The following is a 21,872-nucleotide window of genomic DNA, read 5'->3' as shown; positions in this document are numbered from 1 at the left end:
TCTGCTATGAAGTCACAGGGGCGGGTATTCAAACGAGCTTCCACTGCGTCATTAGGCTCTGCAGCCTTGTTTGCCGCCATTTTTTTTTTTTTTTTTTTTCAGATGCCGCTACCATATACCATATCTAGCCGCGGAATGTTGCCCGCCGTTGCTTTGTTTTTGACCGTACCTGCACTTGACTGGTTTTTGTTACGGTAGAAATTAATCGTTTCATGAAATAAGGGGTATGCTCGACAAACAGGGTCACGCAAGGCAACATCGCTTACGCCGATCGGCCAGTGTCGTGTAAGACAACTCCACAGCGGCGGGCTGGTGTGCAGCTAAAACAAGCATAGCGCGTCCAGTGCCAACAGCAGTGCCCATTGGTATTTCTATGTTTACGTGTATTTTCGTAACTTTACTTGTTTCAACCACCGTTCTGCTGTAAAGTGAATATGCAGTACATTTAAGCGCAAATAGCTCGTTCGGCAAGCTTATAAGCCCTGCCTAATTTGCGTTTGCTTTTGCCGGGCATATATGACATCATAGGTTCTGTTGCGGCGAATGAGCTAGTGGGTCGCGTGGCCATACAATTTTTTTCCTAATTTCGTTGCTTATTTGAGCGAAGTGTGCGTTAAAAGTGGTGTCAGTATGATTCTAACGGGGCAATCTTTCCAATGAACCAAGCTTGTGTTTTGTCTGCATGGCCCCTTTAAAGAGGTCTTGAAGACAACCCACAACCTCGTTTAATTTGAAAGAACTAGGCTTCAAAACTTCACTCAGCCGAATTCCAGTTGCGATAAAGGCTTCTTTAACCTAAAAAGCGCAAGAAATATTTAAAAGTCCGCGCTACAGTGACGTAATATTATTAATAAGGGCTAAAGTGACGTCATATGGGCCACAACTGAAAACAGTTTCCAGTGTGTCAACTGCACGTTAGCATTCGAGTGATGCGAACAAACGGAACTTAAGGCCTTATTAGAATTGTTCAGTCATTTGTCTTAGCGACGGGTAAGTTCGCCGGCTGCCAATCGCACGAGCGAGATTCTGTGACGTCATAGAAAAGTTGCCGCAAAATGGCTAGAGAGTCGCCACGGCTTCGGCGTGTTTTCTGTAATGTCTCCATTGTTTGTCTGAAGTTTGAGATAAAAGTGGTAGCATCGTTATCGGGACAAAGCAGTCTTTCTAATGAACCAAACGTATTTTGCTTTCATGGTTCCTTTAAGGGTAAAAACTTGAGCTGCTAATGCAATGCAAAGAACTGGCAACTGGTGGATCACCTCGGTAACGGAATGGCTGCCGAAAGCATTTTGCCTCGTAGCAAAAAAAAAAAAAACCGTCCTCGCGCAAGGCTGTGTTAGTAAACGAAATTTATACCGTGATTCGAAAAAACACAAAGAAAAGCACAAACGGCGCAGAAGCCGCCAACAGGGTGACGTGCACAATAGGCCGCGCTTAGGCCATACAGAGAATGGCGGTACATTCGAGGCAGAAGCGCGTTCCGTCACGAGACTCAGCGCGAATTACTTAAACAATCCAGCTGGCGACACTTCACGCACTACTCCCAGGATCAGCGTTCTCCTCTGGCGTCACTAAGGCCCTAGCTTGGGTGTAGCTGTTGTCTTCACGTACCGTCACCTGCACATCCTCTTCCTTAGCTGCACCGTCAAATGAACTATGACTGCGGAAATCCCTGAGAATGGTGACGTTAACGCGAGCTTCTCTATGTATTTCCCCCCATTTGCACCGCCCATCTTTTTTTGAACCATCCGCTGTGGACGGTTAACAGCGACGCTAAATTTTTCGTCTGATGAAGCACATAACGCTGCCGCATTGAAAGCTTCAAAGTGTTGTCGAGCAATCCGCATAGGTGGGCGATGGTGCATTCGTTCAGCGCTGGCCCCATTGGATGCCATTCTAGACCTGCTTTCTCTCTCTCTCTCTCTCTCTCTCTCTCTCTCTCTCTCTCTCTCTCTCTCTCTCTCTCTCTCTCTCTCTCTCTCTCTCTCTCTCTCTCTCTCTCTCTCTCGGTCTTTTTTGTATTCGAGGAAATCTGGGAGTGTTTCATTTTTTTCGTGCTTCAGCCGTCAGTGCAGCCATCAGAGACGTCGGCCAAAACACCTGCTTTTTCTGATGATGATGATGATCGCTGGTGAAGTGAAGAAAAAAAATGGCTGACGATTATGGCATTCCCTAATCCGAAATTTGTGCGCGACACTGCAGCCTTATGGGTGACGCGCATTCCTGCTGCGTCTCATAAAGTGGTCGCCGCGAACGCACCAGTGACCAGCGCGTCGCCGCGGGGGACCGTGTCTCGCGCCTTACGCCATACTTTCATATACTCCGCTTCCCTGCTCACTCCGTCTTCGGTAGCCTCTTCGTTCTCTCGGTTATCTCGTAGTGCGCCGCCGCCGCAGAGAATGTTTCGCGCTGTCTCGGCATACCGCCCTCCCTCTCACACTTTCACCATGCTTTCCTCCTCCACTTCCCTACTCATTCTATCTCGTTCGTTGTTAGTGTCCCCTTCGTTCGCTCGGTTACAACGAGGGGCAACGGTGTCATGAAACCACAGGAGCGGGCGTTTAAGAGCTCCGCACTAAATTTTAAATCGCTTCCCGTGGTCGAGAATCGAACATGGGTCCCTCGAGTTATGAATCCGGCGTTTATACGACTGCGCCATTTCGGCGTGGTCGAAACAGCTTGGATTCGGAGGGGGGAGCATGGACGTGCAAAGTTGGACAGAAAATATAGCCCTCCGTCTAACGACGACGATGGTTAAACGCAAGGGAAAGCCACGGAATGCCCGTATCAACAAAGCACTAGAGAGTACAATCTCTGTGCAGTAAACTGCTCCGATAAGAAACAGGTGTTCGCATAAAGAGCGCACAGTCTTACGTCATACTCTCAACCAATAAGAGATTGTCACGGTAGATCACGCCACGTAGACGGAACATGCAATGCATTAAAATGTAAAAGATCCACTCGCTTTTGAGTCGGTTCGTTTGTGCTGAATTTAATTTTGGAAAGCTTCGCGTTCCCCTATCGTGATCGTTTCGACAGAGGGGTACCGAGTTTTTTTTTTTTTTTTTCTGCAAACGGCACATGTCCACGGCCTGCGTCCTTCGCTGGTGGCTGAGGGATCAGCGCGTGGTATACCCAATCAGCACAAGCCAATGCATATCTGGCATTGCAACTTGCAGCCAACGTTATATCAGCGGTTTTGACCCCGCTGCTCTGACATATGTGCGATAGCGGTGTTCTGACGATGTGTCATTCTGATTTCCCCCCAAAAGTTCCCATCACCACATCCCCATCTCCAGAGCCGAGGCGACCGCCTTTCGCCGACAACAAACGAATTATCATTCCCACAGCCCTCAGCTACATGTCATGTACCCCCTCTCCACCGTGCTACCTGCGATTACTTCCCCCAACGTGGCCCCCGTTTACCACAAGGTATTGAAATGTAAACAAACCCTATCCTTTACCCGTTCTCAGCCAGCATACGAGCAGTGGGCACGCCAAATCATGACACCGATCGCTCAGTCCAGCGTAACCCGATGGAGAGAACCTAGACAGCCATGGAGCGGACCAGGGCTTCACGGAACATAGGAGGCCTCCACAGGGCGGGCGCCCAATCATCAGCGCCTGAAGCTCATTAGAATAAAAGTTCACTATTCACTCACTTCTTATCACTCACCCACTAACCCGTTTCTTTTTAATATTGGCGCATGGGGATATCTTTGCACCGTTGCCGTTTTTGGTGCTCCAGCGACGAGTGCATCTCACTCGTGAGGAGCTAATCCGCGTATACCAACCATATATCCTAGGCGCTGAAGCCAACGTTCTTGGACATCGTTTGTGGATGCACGCGGTATTCTACAGAATACCGTGCTGTAGTGGCGCCATGCTGTAGGTTAGTTCACCTGGCCTCCCCAGGACAACCTACAGCGTTCCGCCTCGGTACCGTGACTCAGCAGGAATGCGGAGACACGCTACAGCCGTAACCCGCGCCCTGCTCGTCACCAGCTTCATGTGTTCCTTCAGCGATCGCTCTCTGTCACGGACACTTCGCCAGTCCCCGTCGTCCTCCAGAAACAGCAGAAACAACTATGCCGTGAGTTCCCGTTTCGGCAGTATGGTTTCAGCAACTTTATCTATGCCCCTACGGACACGGTACATCGGGGTGCTGGAAATGCGGATTTTGGCTTTAGATCAACCATCGCTCAAGAAGTGAAACGCGTGCAAACGCCCGTGATCGGCCAGGGGGACCCCGCGGAGAAAATCAACCGCCACCCGGTTAGCTTTCGGCCTGTGAGCAGCTTCAGCCAGCCATCACGGAGGCCGCTGCCCGGACACGTACCTGTCTTGCATCACCCCCAGAGTACGTCAATGCAGCTGCGGTACTCGAAGGTTCGATCAAACGCAACGTGAGTCTCATTCTGTCCGACTTTATACAACTGGGCAGGCGTCGACGTAGGGGCGTAATTGGGCTGCCTCGACAAGGAACGAGAACTTAACTCAAGGGTAAAGGTGGTCTGGAGCCAACTCCACGTCAGACGTATGCAATATCCCATAAGCAAGACCATTTTAAAAGCACAGCAGAGCTGAATTTGCGCAAGACTTTGCACCGGGGCCTCGATTCTCTGCGCATTCAAGACCACCAGCGGCCGGACAGCATCGCAGAGGTGTCAGCCTTGACCGTTTGCACCCATACACGCGATCAATGGCGTAGCAGGGAATATATTTCGGGGGGTGTTATAAAATGAAAAAAAAAATGAAAAGAAAGGGAGGCTGCACAGGACAGCCAAACAATATATGTCATTTTTCTGCGTGCATAAATTTCGGAGATGTTTGATTCCTCCCATCCCATACCCGCGTACTACCGCCGCGGCACACACACACACACACACACAAAAAGACACTGCCTCCGCCTCACCACTCCTTATGCCTCACCGAAGCCACGTCATGACAGAAGCTCGTATGACCGGCGAGCCTTTTCATGAACAGTGAACTTCGTGTGAACGGGGAACATCTGCTGAACTGCTATTTCCCCTACCTTTCTGCCCATTTCCTTTTCACCTCGCTCCCCCCAGGGCATCTGGCCTCCCTACCCCAATAACGTTATTCTCTCTCTCTTTCCCAAACTTACACCACAAACGCCTTTTTTCCACCCAATACCCAAGCTACTGCCCGGCTTGCAAGCCCCACCCCCACGCTCTACCATTCAGTATGGGAGTGCCCGTGACCACGAGACGGGCTCACTCTTTCGGGAGGCTCCTCTGTCCAGCCAACATCATCTCCAAAAGGTGGTCCAGCCCTGCCTCGCAAGACCAGCAGCAGCTGATCGAGCGGGCCCGCCGCATAGCATCCGCCATTGGAGTCTTGAGGACCCCACTTATACAGGCTGATCTTCCACCACCAAATGAGTGCAATAAATGTTTTCACTACCATCACCTCTCCGCATGCCACGCGTCAGATTCCTGGGTAATCGAAATTAATCCGTTGCTTTCCACTATAGCGCGGATCACAGCCCATGAATAGTTTCAGGTGTAAAACCCCAGTTTAAATATTTTGAATTTGAGATCTGCCCTGTGTTACGATTCAGCGCGCCGCTACCGTTCCCACGCGTGCTGCAAGTTGCGGAGTGCTCCGGTGCTGTATGAGAAAGCCTGCTCGGACAGGTTACAGCTTGCCGGTGAACGGCCGGCGCGCGGGCGCCTCGCTGTCGGTGACTCAAGCCGTTGAAGCTACAAAACACGAAGCCAACGAATCTTCATGCAGGGTCTTGTCCCGAAAAGCGGACGCCGCAGTCGAGACCTCCTCTTCCCCCTCTCTCAGACTCAACTAGCGGCGCTACTGCTGGCCCTTCACGAACTCGGGAAAGGGCGTTGTGTGTGTCTGTACTATTTTCGGGCCGTGCGCACAAAAGCACTGCGAAAGACGCGTAGCCGTTACGGCTATTGTGTATAAAACTCGGCCTCTCGGGGGATAGTTCGTATTGCTTTTGCAGCAGCCAATCCATGCTGCCGCCCTGTCGACTATCGCTGTAACCTTGCCCGGAAGGGTACTGTTCCTGTATTGCTTCGGCTTACCTTTCGCCATGCACTAAACCAGTTAAGTTTGCCTTCGGCTTCTTATCGTGATCACCAAGGCAGCAACTTTTACTGGCCGCTCTCCACCACGCTACCACGCATGACGGAGGTGACTGAGCCCGGTTAGGGGACGCCTTCCCGAATGTAACACCGGGGACTCGACACTTCTCCTCCCCCCCACATACGGTAGAAGAAAGCCCTCCCTGGAATCCATAAGCCACTAACCGCTAGAGTTGCGCCTGCAACGGATTTCCTTTCGTCTCCACCCAGTCGCCTGATTAGATGGGTAAGACGTATTTAGTCTTCACCTCCAAACCATAGAACTACTTGTGCCTGCGTTGTCCACCGTGGTGGTCATGTGATGGTAAGAACTGTGATGGGAATAAATTTACAAAAGCGAGTCTAAAGCTTTATCATTGCGGGAGTAGCGCGGAAAGAAAGAAAAGGTCCATTGGCCTGTACAGATGAGCCGTCCACGGATCCCGTTGAAATCAACTTCGCGAGTATGCATAGTTACAGAACAAACGTCTGCTGTTAGCTGAGTCTATTGAAGTATTGTGAGTACAGCTGGTTTAAAGCGAGCACGGTCTTGAATGACACCCAAATAATGCGAAGAGCATGTGAAACTTAACCTACAGTGATATAATTTTTCAATGCAATGGCATAGCTCCCGTAGGGGTTTCCGTCCGAAGAAAGTCTCCGGAATAAGATGCGCGCCGATCTGAAAAGACCTCTACTTTCTTTTATAAAGCCAGTGATTGAATAAAGCGTTTCATGATTAAAGGCTTCCCCAAGAACAGACCCATCATTGAGTTTCATATTAATGGACCCATTTGCGCATAACAATAAGCTGCAGCCTGCAGTATTAGACGGACAAAACAGGCGCGTTTCACGAAGGCATTATCCCATGGGGACATTGCAGCGAAGCTAGATTCCGCAGATCATCTCCGTGGGCGTAGACTAACCTCTCTGACATGTTAGCAAACTTTTGAAACGAGAACTTTATGTTGGCGAAACCTCTTCAGACTCCGACTCTCAAGCCCCAATGCCCACATCAAGGCTCCCAGCGGGAAACTAAAACTGGTTATGCTTTCACGAGCAGGCTTGTTCGTGCAATACCTTAGCGCATGAAGTAACGAACGCCATCGCCCACAGCTGCGGTATCTCAACGCAGTAAGTCCACCTGCAAGTAACTCAACCTACCCCCAGCGTCGTCATAGCCAGCGTAGCCGACTCAATGACGGCGCTCGCCCTGAAGAATTCATCAAAACACTCCAGGTCTCCATCGAGATACTGGAATTCTCCCCCTACATGAGGCCCCTGCCCAACACACTCGGAGGAGTTATACATGGCTTGGAACCCTCTATCACCCCCGACAACCTCATGGCCAACCTGGCCGCCAACCGACCCAAACTGGTTGGTACACGCACGCTTCATGGGGAGTATTAGGTTAGCACTCCTCACCTTCGCTAAATCCCATGTCCCGTTCTACACAAATGTGGGCAGCATCCTCTGCGACATACTCCCTACCGACGAACTGTACAAATTCCCAGACATGCGGTCACCATATCGACATCTGCCCTCAACCCGCCACAACCAATTGTTCATCCCCCGTGTACTCCAAAGTCCACCACCCGACCACGAATGCTACCCACCTATAACATGTGCAGCCTACATACCCCACCCCGGCGGGCAAGGACTGCTCTAAGCGCTACAAGCCCAACACAACCCGCAAGCCAACGAACAGGTTAGCTAGTCCACTGTCGTAGCAGGAACTCCCCTCACTCTACCGACCCCACACCACCCAACACCCCAGGCACCATGGCACCGTCCCCTCATCTTCTCTCATGGCGGTAGTCTTGGACTTGCAGTGGCAACTAAAAACACTCAACCCATGCCTAGGTTATCTCGAAAACAAAGTCCCTCCCCCACCTACCGAATTCCCACAACCACCAATCTGCTCCGTCCCCCTCTCCAAAATAGATGATGCGACCCAAGCCCGACTCACCGCAATCGTCCTCCCATATGTCAAAAGAAAGTGCAACGATCCCATCAGAATCTCTCCCAACTAATCAAGGATGCCACCAGCTCCGTCATCAAGTTGCAGTCGGACTATTAAAGAACACCTTAGCCCTCGCCCTCCCATCACAAATAAAAAAAAATTGGTCGCGTATCTGCTCCTTTCATTGAAAATGTCGTCAAAAGACGATAGTCTTTATCGACTTTTGCCAAGTAAATGCCTCCCTTCGCTTTCCCGCTCACCTCTCATGTTGTTCCTGTTGCGTCGCACTCCTCCCACGGTAAATACGCCAAAGGTTTGCTTAAATCATTTTAAATTTCCCGCGTTCCACTGCTCCAAACCGGGTATCTCGATGCCAACGCTGCCGTACGGCGAAGACGCGTGTGAATCGAGGCGCCCTACTTCAACGTTTATAGAACCGCGTTTCCCTAGTCCACGTGCGTTTTAAGCAGAACGTGGAACCTATCTAGTGGAACCTTTCGTAACTCTTGCCACTTGCTTTCTTCAAATGCCGCCAGAAGCTATATGTCGCGGGCGACAGCAGGCGACGGTGGAGTGATATTGTTTTAAGTGCGAATGCACTTCTTAAGCGACCCTGAACCTGCGTCCACCGGCGATGTCCGCATAGCATACCCACGTGGGGGATTGGCCAGGAATCTCCTCGTCTTCCTTGGCAACGGGGGGAGATGGGCGCGCGCTGCCTGGCCGCTGACATGGCACATACCCACGTGGGGGATTGGCCAGGAATCGGGCGTGAGAAGGGCTAATGCACCCGCTTAAAGGAGTACTGACACGAAATTTCAAAGCTGAGATCCGCTCTAGCAATCAAGTACAACGACAACACAAATAGGTGTCTGTGAATAAATGCATCTTTCTTTCTTTGTAGTTGTGTGTGTGTGTGTGTGTGTGTGTGTGTGTGATCTCTCTTTCGCGAACATTACCGAACCGCGCAAATTCAACTCGTGCATTCGCACTTTCACATTCTTCCCCTCGGGGAAATGCGGGGAATTTTCTTCAGTTGATGAAGTATTTAATCTCGCCAAAATCAAACATGCACGATTTTTTATAAAGGAACGCTGCAAATATCACTTCTGTATTAATTTGTTGTCTTATATATGCGTAATGTCTTGTTGTTCTTCAACAATATTGACAAGTATGAACATTACACCAGACTTAGACGTGCGTGACTATGTAAGACTATTGCTCAGGCATTGTTTTACTTTGGCCGGGTGGCTGAATCGAGTCACGGACAGACAGACGGACAGACAGACATACAGATAGTCGATTACAACTCAAGAACGGCACCACCTCATGTAGTGTATCACTCCGCCAAAGCGCCGGACCCGTGACGTCAGTGCGCGCGCGTTTTGAAAGGGGTTTGCTATGAATGCGTGATATCGTCTGCCTTGTCTCATGCAGTTTGTTTGTCACTGTCACTGGAGTCATTTATAAGCATATTAAGTCCAAAAAATCACGGGAACGGCTCACGCCATGTTCAGAATATTCCCAGTAACGCCCTACTTGCGCCGCGCGGAGAAACATCAGGCTACGGTGATAAGGCACAGCGGCAACTTCCGGTGCCGTTCTTAAGTTGTCACCGAGTATATCGTCTTTAAAAGCACGACTACCCCAAGATGCCTAGACAAAGCCAACCCAACCGTCATTCGCTAACAATGCACCAGTGGAACTGTCGATCATTCTGCGGCAAGAAGGCCACGATTGAACAATAGCTACACACTGATCTATTGGACATAAGGGCCCTGCAAGAAGCAGATATTCCCAACCCGAAACTGCGAGGTTATGACACCTTCACACAACCTAATCGCAGCCGGGTGGCCATTCTCGTAGCAACGAACCTTATCACCCAAGCCATAGATCTCGGACCCCCCACCCCCTATAGAAGCAGTGTTTATTGAAATCATTCCAAGACGGCCCAATCAACCAAGCCTCTTCATAATGAATGTTTATAGCCCACCTACCCAATTCCTCAAGGGCATCGACACCCTTCTTCATCGCGCCACCACCAGAGCGGGTGCTAACTCTTCAATGTCCCACATAGCGCATGGAGCTACCCCGATCCAACCGAAAAGGAGTGCTCTTCAACAGTCAACGCAACAGCACCTCTTGTACCTATGTATAGCGGCCCTATACTTCCCCCGGAAGAACCGGCAACAGTGTCACTCGAGAGACCATTCCGGACCCGACATTCCCAAAGAACACATCGACTATTGACTGGCAGGTGTTAAAGACGACGCTGGGTAGCGACCGCTCCATTGTCAACATACGAATGCAGTTCATCGTAAAGAAAAGCAAAATAGACTCGGCACAAATCACGGATTGCCAAGCGTTCCGCCAAGACAGAACTTCACCATGCCCAACAACCGACCTGGATTAGTGGACAAAGGCTCCGAGAACCTCCGAGGCCACCACGCAAAGGGCGGCATTAGCGACTGAGACCCCTGTAGTCTACCATCACTTCTACCACATTCGGACACCCCGAGGAAGCTTTACAAAAAGATGGAGACGTCAAAAACATAAAAAAATCCCGCCATCTCCACGAAGTGAATGATGATGACAGGGGCGAAGCTAAAATGCTTATCGGTAAAACAGTGAAACATTCGCCCACTCATCATACAAAGACTCGACACGTCAAGCTTTCCACCACTCCGTTGGCAAGCCGGTCGACGACGTCGATGTTTGTGGTGATTATGTAGGGCTTGCTTGGGACGATGAGAATCTCCATGGGTAAGTTGGCGAATTCGGTGTGTGACATTTTAGCCACCTTGGCCGTCGCCTTCTGCAGAGCGTCTTGTGTCGCGTACCCCCGGTACGTGTCTTCAGCTCGCAAGCGACGAAGGACCACCTCTTCTTCTTCCTCTCCCCCTTGTTGGGTAGCAACGAACGCATTGAACGTTTTGACCACTTCGGCCAATCTTTGGTTGGCCAATCCCTAGAGGGATCCTGCCACAATCATCATTAATGTGCCGGATACAGCAGCAACGAGGGACTGGACAGGGCCCGAGCAAAAGGAGCTTCGCCCCTAATAGGAAACTCAAACAACGGATTGCAGACCTCACCCAACAACCCATTCATATGCCCAACAACTGTCTGTACCGAGAACTGGCATATATTTTGTGATTAACTTGGTGGCACCTTATCTATCTATCTTATCTATCAGTGGCACCTTATCGATCGTCCTGAACACAAGACCTCGGCCGACTCATGTACAACCACTGCAGGGACTCCCCAGCAGCTCATAACCTCAATTCAGGACAAATTATTTGGCACAAACCCATTAACCCAAGCTCATCGACTATCAGGGAGACCCAAACCCCAAATTAGACGCACCCTCCACCATGCAGAAAGCTCTAGCAAGCCCTGACAAAAAGCACTCGGAATACCGTTGCGGGCTGCGATAAAATAGAATAAAACCTCTTGCGAAACTTGAACGACGACCAGCTAGATGTCCTTAGACTCCTTATATCTTGTTACAACACTCATTGGCAACAGCGCACAATATTTCAGCAATGGTGCCACGCGGGCATTATCTTCTTACCAAAACCGCACAAACCTGTCTCAATAGATAATTTGAGCCACATCTCCCTAAGCACGTGCGTCGAGAAACTATTCGAACGCCTGGTTACCCGAAGAGTCAGGGATTTCTCGAAGAAACAGACGCCCTCCCTGACACCATGATTTCGCCCGTACTTGTCAACTCCGTACATTCACCTCCTAATCAAAGAGGAATTCAGACCACCTTAGCCGCACCCGCCCCAGCGCCATCCTCACATTAAACGTGCAAGGGGCTTCGATAATGTCACGTACGTGCACACGAGGCGATTCTAGCCAGGGTCCAAGAGTCTAAGGGCGGGGAAACAACATACATTACGTCAGGGCATTCCTCTCACATAGCATCAATTTTCCAATGCTCGCCCACCTCAGAATAAGATGAAGATCGTTGTGGCACATAGCTGTGCTTCGATATGTATAGAGCCAAAATACACATCGGCCCGCATACATCCGACATTATAAAGGTACCGGACAAAGGCACCCCACAGGGATCCGTTATATCCCCCTTACTTTGCCTTGAGACATTGCCTTGTCTGGCGTACCTAGCGACCCAACCGGACCCAACCGGAGAGTTTGTCTAGCGACCCAACCGGACAAACTCTCGCCATATCCCCCGTATGCGCTACCTCAACCACGGGTTTATCCAGAATTTCGATTTTGGGGAGGTGTCAAAATCGTCCTGGGGAGTGTTGGGGGCCTGTTGGGTGGGGGGGAGGGGGGTGCATAAATCCCTTGGCGGGGAGCCTGTGGTTGTAAAATCTTTTTTTTTTTTTTGGGGGGGGGGGGGGATGTCCAAATCCTTCGGGGGTGGGGGGTGTTAGGGGTTGTTGGGGAGGGTGTGTATAAGTCCCTGACCTCAACCACGATGGCCGAAGCACTGCCGCCATCGCACTGGCCATTCATTACCCACGTACCTACCCCCACGTACCTACCCCCGAAATCCCTGTCATCACGGATTCACAATCAGCCTGCCGTCCCTACGCCCTGCCAACAAATTTCGCGCCTCGCCTTGACTGTACTAAGCAAGTGAACTGATCTCCCCACCGCCCTCATCATGTGGACCCCTACCCACGTGTTTCTTCCAGGGAACGAGTCGGCACACGCCGCAGCCTGCGAGCTCACCCACCGGGCCTTCCCAGCGGCCTTCCCAACCCCCCTTCCCCAGCTACTCCCTCTATACCTAACTTACGCAGAGATTTTCCGCCATTAGAGAGCTTCCCGTCAAACCCTCCCATCCCCACCCGTCCCTCAACACATCAGAGGCGCGCATACGGAAAATACTTCAAACACATACCTATTGCACTATACCTACCTTCACGACATCTCTCGCACAATATATCCACACTACTGCCCCCACTACCTGTCCAACACCATCACCCACCTCTCATGGCTATGCTATATATGCCCCATACACCCCAACCCAACCCCCATCATTCTGTGGACAGATGGGAGTGCTTGCTGTGCAGCGGCCGGCTTGAAGACCAGATACTACTGATCAACAGAGCAAAGTCCGCGGGTGGCAGCCGTTGGTCAACCGAAATAGGTGGACCACCAATCCCTCCTCTCTTACTTTTCTTTCCCTTAACCCCCTTTTCTATTTAATGAACGCTTTACAATGGAACGAAATGAACGGAACATTATAGGCATACGTGCGCTTAAAAATCTATACTTAACTGTTACTATAGCAGTGTTCTTGAATTTGAAAATAGATGTGTGCTTGATTTTTGCGATAGAAAATGAAAGAAATACTCGTTGAAAACAATATTTTATCGGAAAATACAAAAGGACTCACACCCGAGCCTACACCCCGTAACGACATTACAAGTCCCAGAGATACGAAAGGTTCCAATAGATGGTGTGGGAGCAGTAGGAAGCGGGAAAAATTCAATTGACTTTATCAAACGTGTTTATCGGGGAAGGAGCGAACTGGGATGGGAAGAGCGGGATAAGTGGGCGGGGGAAAGAAGAGACAAAATTGACGTGGCAGGAGCGGGATGTGGTGCCATTCGACAATGCAAGGTCTATCCTGGCTCGGGAGGTGGAGGCGTCACATCCAGATGCCCAAGTCGCCAGTGGCTAAACCCCACGGGTCCTGCTCGGACGCAGCAGCAAGGACGCCCCGTCACTCCTACTCCGCATGCGGCTCAATTGCTGCAATGTCGGAGCCTGCCGGCACAGCCAGGACCGCCGAACATCGCCCAATCGACTGCCGAGAGCCCGAGACACTCGAACACCTGCTGTGCTCCTCCTCCCAGCACGACGCCCCAAGGACTGCACTGCGGGCAGCACTCTGACGTCTCTGACTCTGGCGGGCAGCACTCTGAGTCCCAAGCCACACGCTGGAAGACTTCCTGTTCCCCATGGGCCCGGACGCCGTCCGACGGGACTTGGGAGGTCTTCCAGCACCTGCTCGACTTCCTCGTGAAGTCGGGTCTCACGCAGCGGATGTAGCCTCCGGGCTACAGACATGGCGAACAAGACGTGACCGTCCCCATCACTCTTCATTTTTTTGTCCTTTTCTCTCTTCTCTCCTTCCTATGCTGTCACCCAACCCACAACCCCTCATCCTTGTATGACGGTGAACTCCGCGCTGAGCTCAATCCAGTCCTTCTCTCTTCATTTCCTTCTCGACCGAAACACTGCCCCCCACCCCTTCCCCGGCAGAAGAGTGTTGCCTCTAGACGACATTTGCAGCGAAGTCATCAGATACGCTACGCGTGCCGTTCACTCAGAGAGAGAGAGAGAGAGAGAGAGAGAGAGAGAGAGAGAGAGAGAGAGAGAGAGAGAGAGAGAGAGAGAGAGAGAGAGAGAGAGAGAGAACACTTTATTTAACCAAGGGTTAGCGCAGCTTGGTGGCCGAAGACCGTAGAGCTTGAGCGACTGTGGCTGCCCGACCCGTGAGTGACTTCTGGAGATCCAGGCTTGAGCATCCCAGCGCTGCTTCCCACTGGTCGAGGGAGGTGATGAGAGGGAAGGGGTCGTACTTGCAGGCCCACATATGGTGATGTAATGTGGCCCGTTCTCCGCAGTGCTGGCAGAGTGTTGTGGGGTACAGTGAGGGGTGAATGTGATGAAGTACGGCTAAACAGGGAAGGGATTCAGTTTGAAGCTGACGCCAAAGGCGTTCCTCTTCCACTGATAGAAATGGGTGGGCGGGAGGGTATTTGCGGCGGGAGCGGCGGTAATGTTCCGTGATTTCTCTGTACGTGAGTAAAGTATCACGGGTTGATCTGGCTCCATGAGAGGCAGTGCTGACATCACAGGCCCGGGAGACGAGAGCTCGGGCTGCGGTGTGTGCCACTTCATTTCCTCCAATACCCGTGTGGGCAGGGAACCAGATCAATTCTACAGGATCAGGAGATGGTTTTTGATTAAGAATTTGGTGGGCCTGAGGTGAGATCTGGCCTCTGGCATAGTTTAGAACGGCCGTTTTCGAATCTGAGAATATGAATCGGGGTGTTGGCCTATGTGTGAGTGCAAGTGCTATCGCCGCCTCTTCCGCCACTTGAGGGTGACGGGTTCGGATGGTGAGGGTCGTGAGTGGGGGAGAATCGGGTGAGTTGATGACTGCCAGGACAAAAGCGTCCACATGACGATACTCCGCTCCATCAACATACAGTGTTCCTGGATCGGGGATGCACGGCACCGGTCACTCGAAAGCCACAACAGCTATAAAAAAATGTCTTATTTTTTTAATCACTTGATTTTTTGTGCTGTGGGGCTACTTGCACAAAAGATTCGAAATTTACAGCATACTAAACCGACCTCATCAGGATAAATCCATCGAACTGAGGCTGGCTAGTGTCGCAAACACTGGCACCGCAGTTTCGGTTTTGTTTTCGACTCTAATGGCGGCGCCCATGGTCGACAGAAAAAGCACCGCGCGGAATCACTACAGTGTGTATCGTTTACAATGCACCAACTAACCCTGTTAACGTCGTATTCTAAGCCAGTAGCAAGTCACAAATCGAAGAATAAACAAGGGCGCAAGTTGTAACATTACCTCAACGAACGCGTGACAACCGATCTGCGGTACAAATAAGGGCACCGCGCTCGTTTGACAGGTCTCTCCACCAAAGACATGGTTCCCCCAGCGCAACTTCGCGCCATCATCAGACGTCGGGCAGCGTCGAGCTCTCTAAAAGGCGACAGCGATGCCAAGGTTCGGAAGAAGGATCTCAAGCAGTCAACGATTGAAACCTCGTTATCGGCAGCGGGAGGCAGCTCGCGCAAGAGAAAAGGCCTGTCGAGCGGCGACTTCGCCAACATCAGAAACAGACTTTGCTCGAGATTCGGGGCCACGTCGCATCAGCAGAGCCCCGGAACAACTGACGGCAACGACGAGGCGCCAGCTGACAAATGTGACGACAATACTGCGCAAACGACTAAGCCATCGAGGTATGTTCTGGACTCTTCCGAGCTTTCGAGCAGAGCACTTGGCGCTTTAAATTGGTTGTTGGACAGCTGACCGTCTGGAAAACTTTATTCTTGGTAACTTGTTTTGTTTTCTAGCTACACTCCGCTGGAGAAACAAGTGGTGGCACTAAAGCAACGACATCCCAATACGGTGCTCCTGGTCGAGTGCGGCTATCGTTTTCGATTCTTCGGGGAAGATGCAGAGGTGATGTTTTGTTTTTTACGTTTATCAAATTGTTTTGTTTAGGTTTTAATTCCACAGTGTCTTTGGTTGACCAATACTGAGCTTGAAATATGCGTGTGCTTTGACTTGTCATGTGCCCTCGGCCTTCTGGTACTTTGGGTTCATCGTTGCTTTCATGGATAACCTATGCATTTGAACGTCTTGCTTGGTTAAATCTACCCTGTCCATTTGTTTTTTTTCATCCCTCCGGGCTGAAAAATTAGGGGAACAGAACAATTGCGATCAATTGAAAAAGTAACTGAATACAGCAGTTCTGAGAATGGTGGGAACAGTTAATGAAGCAACGAAGAGGCAAAGCAGTTCCAATCAGCATTGGTCTTCAGTGGGGGTAAGTCGTTATGAAGATTGGCCTGGAAGCTGGACATAGTCCTGATGACTGATACAGGGTGATGTGTAAAAAAGTGACGCAGAAACCGAGTTGCTGGAGGTTGGAGGCTCCGTGAAAGATGCAGAGAAGGAATATATGTTCAGTGAAACATCACATGACTTAAGTGTGAGTTTTATTAGGCTGGCATTGATTGTTTTCAAATATTTTTGACCGAGTCAGACGTGTGAAACTATAGGCACGTTGCACCGCACAGAGGCCGCTGTGAGCGTGGCACTTTTCCTACTAAAGTTGTCTGCACCGCACGCTAGGGCATCGATAAAGGAGCGGCGATTTCTCGAGCAGTTATCACCACGGAGTAGTTATCACCCACTGCCTGCACCATGCAGTGCCAACAATTTGTGCGGTTGACACTGATAAACGGTGTAAAAAAAGACGGCCTTGATTAATGCATTGGTTCCCCCTGCCATTTGTATCATCTGCAATCTGACTGGTCGGCTACAATAGCAGTGGCTTACGTATTTCCGTCTGCGCCACTTAAGCTATTCGTTCTTCTCGGCCTTGTTATAATGACGTTACCTTAGATGCCTTCTTTGTGTGGGCGCTGGTGTGTGACTCGTGATAATCCCGCCTGTTGGAGCCTGGGACAGAGCGCCGCCGGCACTTACGTAATATGAAGGCTATGAACCGAGCCTGTGGTATGCGTGGCATCTTTCACAGCCGAAATGACCCCCCCCGAACCACCAGGATATAGAAAACGGCGCTGCTGCTTGCGAAGGAAGCATCAGCGCAACGTGCCTATTTTGAATTGCTGTGAACCGACACAGGGGTTCTAGGTTGATGATGTGTGCTCAAGTTTAGGTCTTTCCAATATCTTGTGAAGAAGTAGCTGGTGAGGACAGAGTGAAAGCTTGCCTTTATTAGTTTAGAAAAGATTAACATTATGTGGCAAATGTCGCTGTACCGCAAAAAGTTTCGAGAGATCTCAGCACCACGGTATTTATGTGACATAGCTGGGATTTGAAGAGTGGCCGGTAAATATGGACGTAACCGGGAGTCAAAAAGTTTACCAGAGATTCTTATTGGCTTACTTTCAGCAGCAGTTGGCATGTTCGTCCGGGTATCATGCTGAAGAAAGATGTTATACAATGCTCCGTCTCATGGGGGTCAACCCTTATCACGTTGGTTTTTACCCAGTGATAATAACACGCAAGAAAAATGCTGTCATGTAAGCACTGATGAATATATCATGAGGACAGTGTAACTGGTGTACATATTGCATTACAAACCAATAAAATGAGTACTACATGTGCATGGAAGGTGGTAGATCATCGTGGTTGGGGGACATTGAAACGTGCCCTGGCCACGATTTAGCGCTCCTGATTAGCCATGAGGGAAAAAAATTGGCCAATTTCTTTGTATGAAGGGCAGCTCCTACTTCTTTTTGGTTGAAAACAAAAACAGAAGCAACTGACACATGCAGAATCACCCTGCTGGGCAGTTCAGATAAATCAGTGCTTAAAATGCATTCTTCTTTTCAAGGTGAGTAGTAACCTAATCTTGTGCTGCCACCGCCTTTTGGTCGGTGTATGGAGCGACTGCCGTAGCCAACTGGTGCTTTAGGGTTCTAGCCCAAGACCTGGACAAACTCCTGTCTCAAAGTGGTTGAATTGGTTTTTGCCTAGCTTTGTAGCTTAGGTTGGTGTTGATATTTCACTTTAGCATGCAGCAACACAGGCATGTGTTGTGTTAGCACAACTTCTTGCTAGTCTATTTGGCGATGACTGATAATTAACAAAACTTCGGCTGGGCTAGTGGCTCGCAACTGATGCTTCCTGCTGGTCTAGCTGGCAACGACTGATGTTTTTACAGTGCTCCTGCTGGGCTAGTTGGTAACAAGCTGTGCTGTAGCAAAACTTCTTGCGGAGCTAGTTAGCAATGACTGATAATTTAACATATCCTCTGATAGGCTAGTTGCTGACGACTGATGCTTTAACAGAACCCCCTACTGATCTAGTTGGCAACGACTGATGCCCTAGCAAAGCTTCTATTAGGTTAGTTAGTGGTAGCAACCGTTGTTTTAACACAACTCCTTTCTGAGTTAGTAACTTACCCGCCATGGTGGTGCAGTGGCTGGGTCATTCCCAAGCAACCACCGGACGTCCGTCGGCCATCCGCTGTACGTCAATTCCGGCTCTAGTGGACGTCCGTTTCAGGGCCGATGGACGTACCATGTACGTCCGTTCGATGTCCCGTTTTAACACTTCCGTATGTCCAGTCGGACGTCCAAAATCGGCTGTATTTTGGATGTTCAGTAAAAATTTCCAGAATCACATAACGACAAGCTAATGTTCTTACAACGAATAGTACAGTACACCGCGCAAGGCTAACGCACTACCGGGCAGACGGCATACATGAACACAGTGAACGTGCTTCACATGTTTCATTAACGGCTCTCAATTCTTATATATCCTTCCACAAAGAGATAATCGTTGGAGTTGGTGAAGTGCTTCAAAAAAATTAAAAAATTAGGCTTCATATTAGAAATGTGCAGATGAAACTTGCAACGTAGAAGCCAGGGTGTTGATGTACAAAATCTTTTTAATTGAAAAGCACAGTAGCTTTTTCGTTATTGCTTTTATATCCAATTTATGCCATTATTTGATGCTTTATAGTAACGTTTTACGTCCGTTGGCGGATGTCATTCGGACTTGTATGTCCGTTTCTGGATGTCCACTGTACGTCCAAACATGGACGTACAGTGGCCTTCTAAACTGGGCCTTGGATGTCTGGCTGTATTTCGAACAACCCACGGACGTCTGTGGTTGCTTGGGTTGGGCTATACTGCGCCCAAGAATGCAGCTTTCATCCCAGTCGCATTGGCTGTTTCTTTGGTGAAAGCTAAAAGCAAAAATGCCCGTGTGTTGAGATTTCACGTCACGTTAATGAACCCCAGGTGGTCGGATTCAATTCGGGGAAGCCTTCCACTACGGCACGTTCAACCCCACAATCAGTCGAGTTAGTAAAATCCACCTGTGTTGTATGTCTCGGCACAGTTGGCCTCCCGGGAGCTGTCGATTATGTGCACGCGCGACCACAACTTCATGACAGCGAGCGTGCCGGTGCATCGGCTGGGCTTCCATGTGGAGCGACTCGTGTCACGGGGTCACAAGGTCGGCATAGTCCGGCAGACGGAATCGGCCGCACTCAAGTCGGTCAGTGCTTCGAAGTCCACGGTCTTCACCAGGGAGTTGACGGCGCTGTTCACAAAGTCAACCCTGCTTGGGGAAGGTAGGCACGGTCAGAGCACTGCATAATGTCGTGTGACTGCGAAGTACACGCTTTGTTAAAACTTTCTAGGCCATGCCAAAACTTTCTGGCCCACGAAGAATTTAAAGCGAGAGCTTTAATGTTCAAGTGTGATAGAGTTATTTTATATATTCGACAAAAAAGTTTTTTTTCACTAGCTTTCTGGCATAAAGCATTTCAGTTTCACTCAAGAGGTAAGATTGTATTAATAATTGTTTGTGGCCTATTAACTTTTGGCATTGCCGAGAAACTTTCGACAAAGACTGTACCTATTGTTTCTTGGCACATTCTAATGTGTCACTGTGTTGGAATTTTACATGAACTCGACAAAAGTTGTGGGCAGTTCATGACTTTGAAAGGTGGCGTATTTTTACATGTATAACCCGCACCAAAAATGCGAAAATTTTAGTGGCAAAGCAGGAGTGCGGATAATACGCGGTGTTTTTCCTTTGGTGCAGGTTTGCAGCAATGCGCATTGTGCCGTGAAGCTCCTACGCAGCAACACTGACTAATCCTTCCATGGCAGCAATTGCGCAAAACATACAAGGAAGAAAAAACAAGGACGAGCACACTCTAACAACTGAATTTTATTAGTGACTTCTGACCTTCGCCTTGCAGTCACTCTATTCGACTTGCTAAATATACACTCTTTCTGTCTACATAGTATGTGATGTGCTGCTTGAGAAGTAGCTTTAGTGCAGCTTTTCCTGTATCAAGTGTGCTGGCAATACGTGAGGAATTTTTTTTTTCTTTTCCGGTGGGGCTGAAAGGGGGGGTGAAGATTATATACAGGGGTGGGTTATACGTGCAAAAATATGGTAACTTCACTTAAACAGACCTTTAGCGGTGGGATGATAGATACAATTGCTATGTGGCTTTAAATTCAATTCTGTGCACTCTTGGAATGATGCAAACATGTCCATTCTGTATGTGACCTATTTAGTTCCATTACTGATCTTTCACATATAATGGAGATCGTAGAACTGTTTCAGTAACAAGGCAGCTGAAAAGAAGCAGGCTTTGAAAAATTATACGTTGTTACATAAAATTCTTAAAAAATTTCAGTATCAGTGAGTACATATTCACAAAAAAAAACTGGTTGCTTAACATTAACACTTTGCTTTGGTTGGAATAATGCACTAGTTTGGCAGAATTAAATCAGCCTTGTGGGTTACGTGAGTTATGGACATCATTTGGGCAAGGCTGTAAGTCCTGAAAACTGCGTAACCCAGTAAACCTGCACGAATGTTATCAAACAAACAAAATGTACAAGAACCTAGCGGAGTTAGAATTCTAATGAATGCTTCAAATTTAAAATTCCCTGATAAGTTCTTTTTCTCATTCTAAAAGTGACCGTAAAGACCCAATTCAAGTTCGTTTTGATCAAGAGTTTGCTTTATCCAAAGAGCAATTATGCCAGTTTTAACACAGACTTTGAACAGTTAGTCTAGATCATGGTTTCTCAAAGTGGGTTCCGCGGAACCTAGGGGTTCCGCGAGCCACTGATAAGTTTCCCTGGTTCCGCAGTCGCAAAGTCTTATATGGTAAACTTGAGGTGCGATCGATCTAAGGAACCTCCATTACTCACGCCCGAGTGTCAGTAAGCACATCTCGGCGCATAACAGAAACGTGCGAGCTGCACAATAAATCTCGCCAGCAGCTTGTAGCCAGCCAGACTCCGAAAATGGGCCACGTGGTTAAACTATTGCACTTGAATCTCGGCCTTATATATTACCCCCATGCGCATTTCTCTTGTTTGGAGATAGGTGCCGCTAGCGTACGCATTCGCGTAAAGTCGACGGGAAAAAAAACAATACCCTTGCTTGCTTTTGAATTTATTGCACGTTAATGTAGCATGAACGGAATGAAAAATGGTGGGAGGGGGGGGGGGGCGGAGGGGGGGTGTTCCTTGGCACT

The 21,872-nt window shown here is 49.4% G+C and overlaps 1 protein-coding gene across 1 annotated transcript in view; it reads left to right on the top strand.

The window, feature by feature from the left end:
- The first annotated feature begins 15,493 nt into the window (after positions 1-15,493).
- The window catches only part of LOC144150058 (DNA mismatch repair protein Msh3-like), a 44,048-nt gene continuing 37,669 nt past the window's right edge, over positions 15,494-21,872 (top strand). Inside the window, exons 1-3 of the mRNA XM_077681857.1 lie at positions 15,494-16,059; positions 16,174-16,282; positions 19,703-19,937. Of these exons, the coding sequence (XP_077537983.1) occupies positions 15,743-16,059; positions 16,174-16,282; positions 19,703-19,937 (661 nt within the window). The 5' untranslated portion in view covers positions 15,494-15,742. The remainder of the gene's footprint in view (positions 16,060-16,173; positions 16,283-19,702; positions 19,938-21,872) is intronic.

The sequence above is a fragment of the Haemaphysalis longicornis genome, unplaced genomic scaffold, assembly GCF_048455015.1.
Source record: "Haemaphysalis longicornis isolate Haplotype H1 unplaced genomic scaffold, Haemaphysalis longicornis Haplotype H1 scaffold_8, whole genome shotgun sequence".
Lineage (NCBI taxonomy): Eukaryota > Metazoa > Arthropoda > Arachnida > Ixodida > Ixodidae > Haemaphysalis > Haemaphysalis longicornis.
The sequence above is the reverse complement of the archived record's forward strand: the minus strand, read 5'-3'. Positions and strand labels throughout refer to the sequence as shown.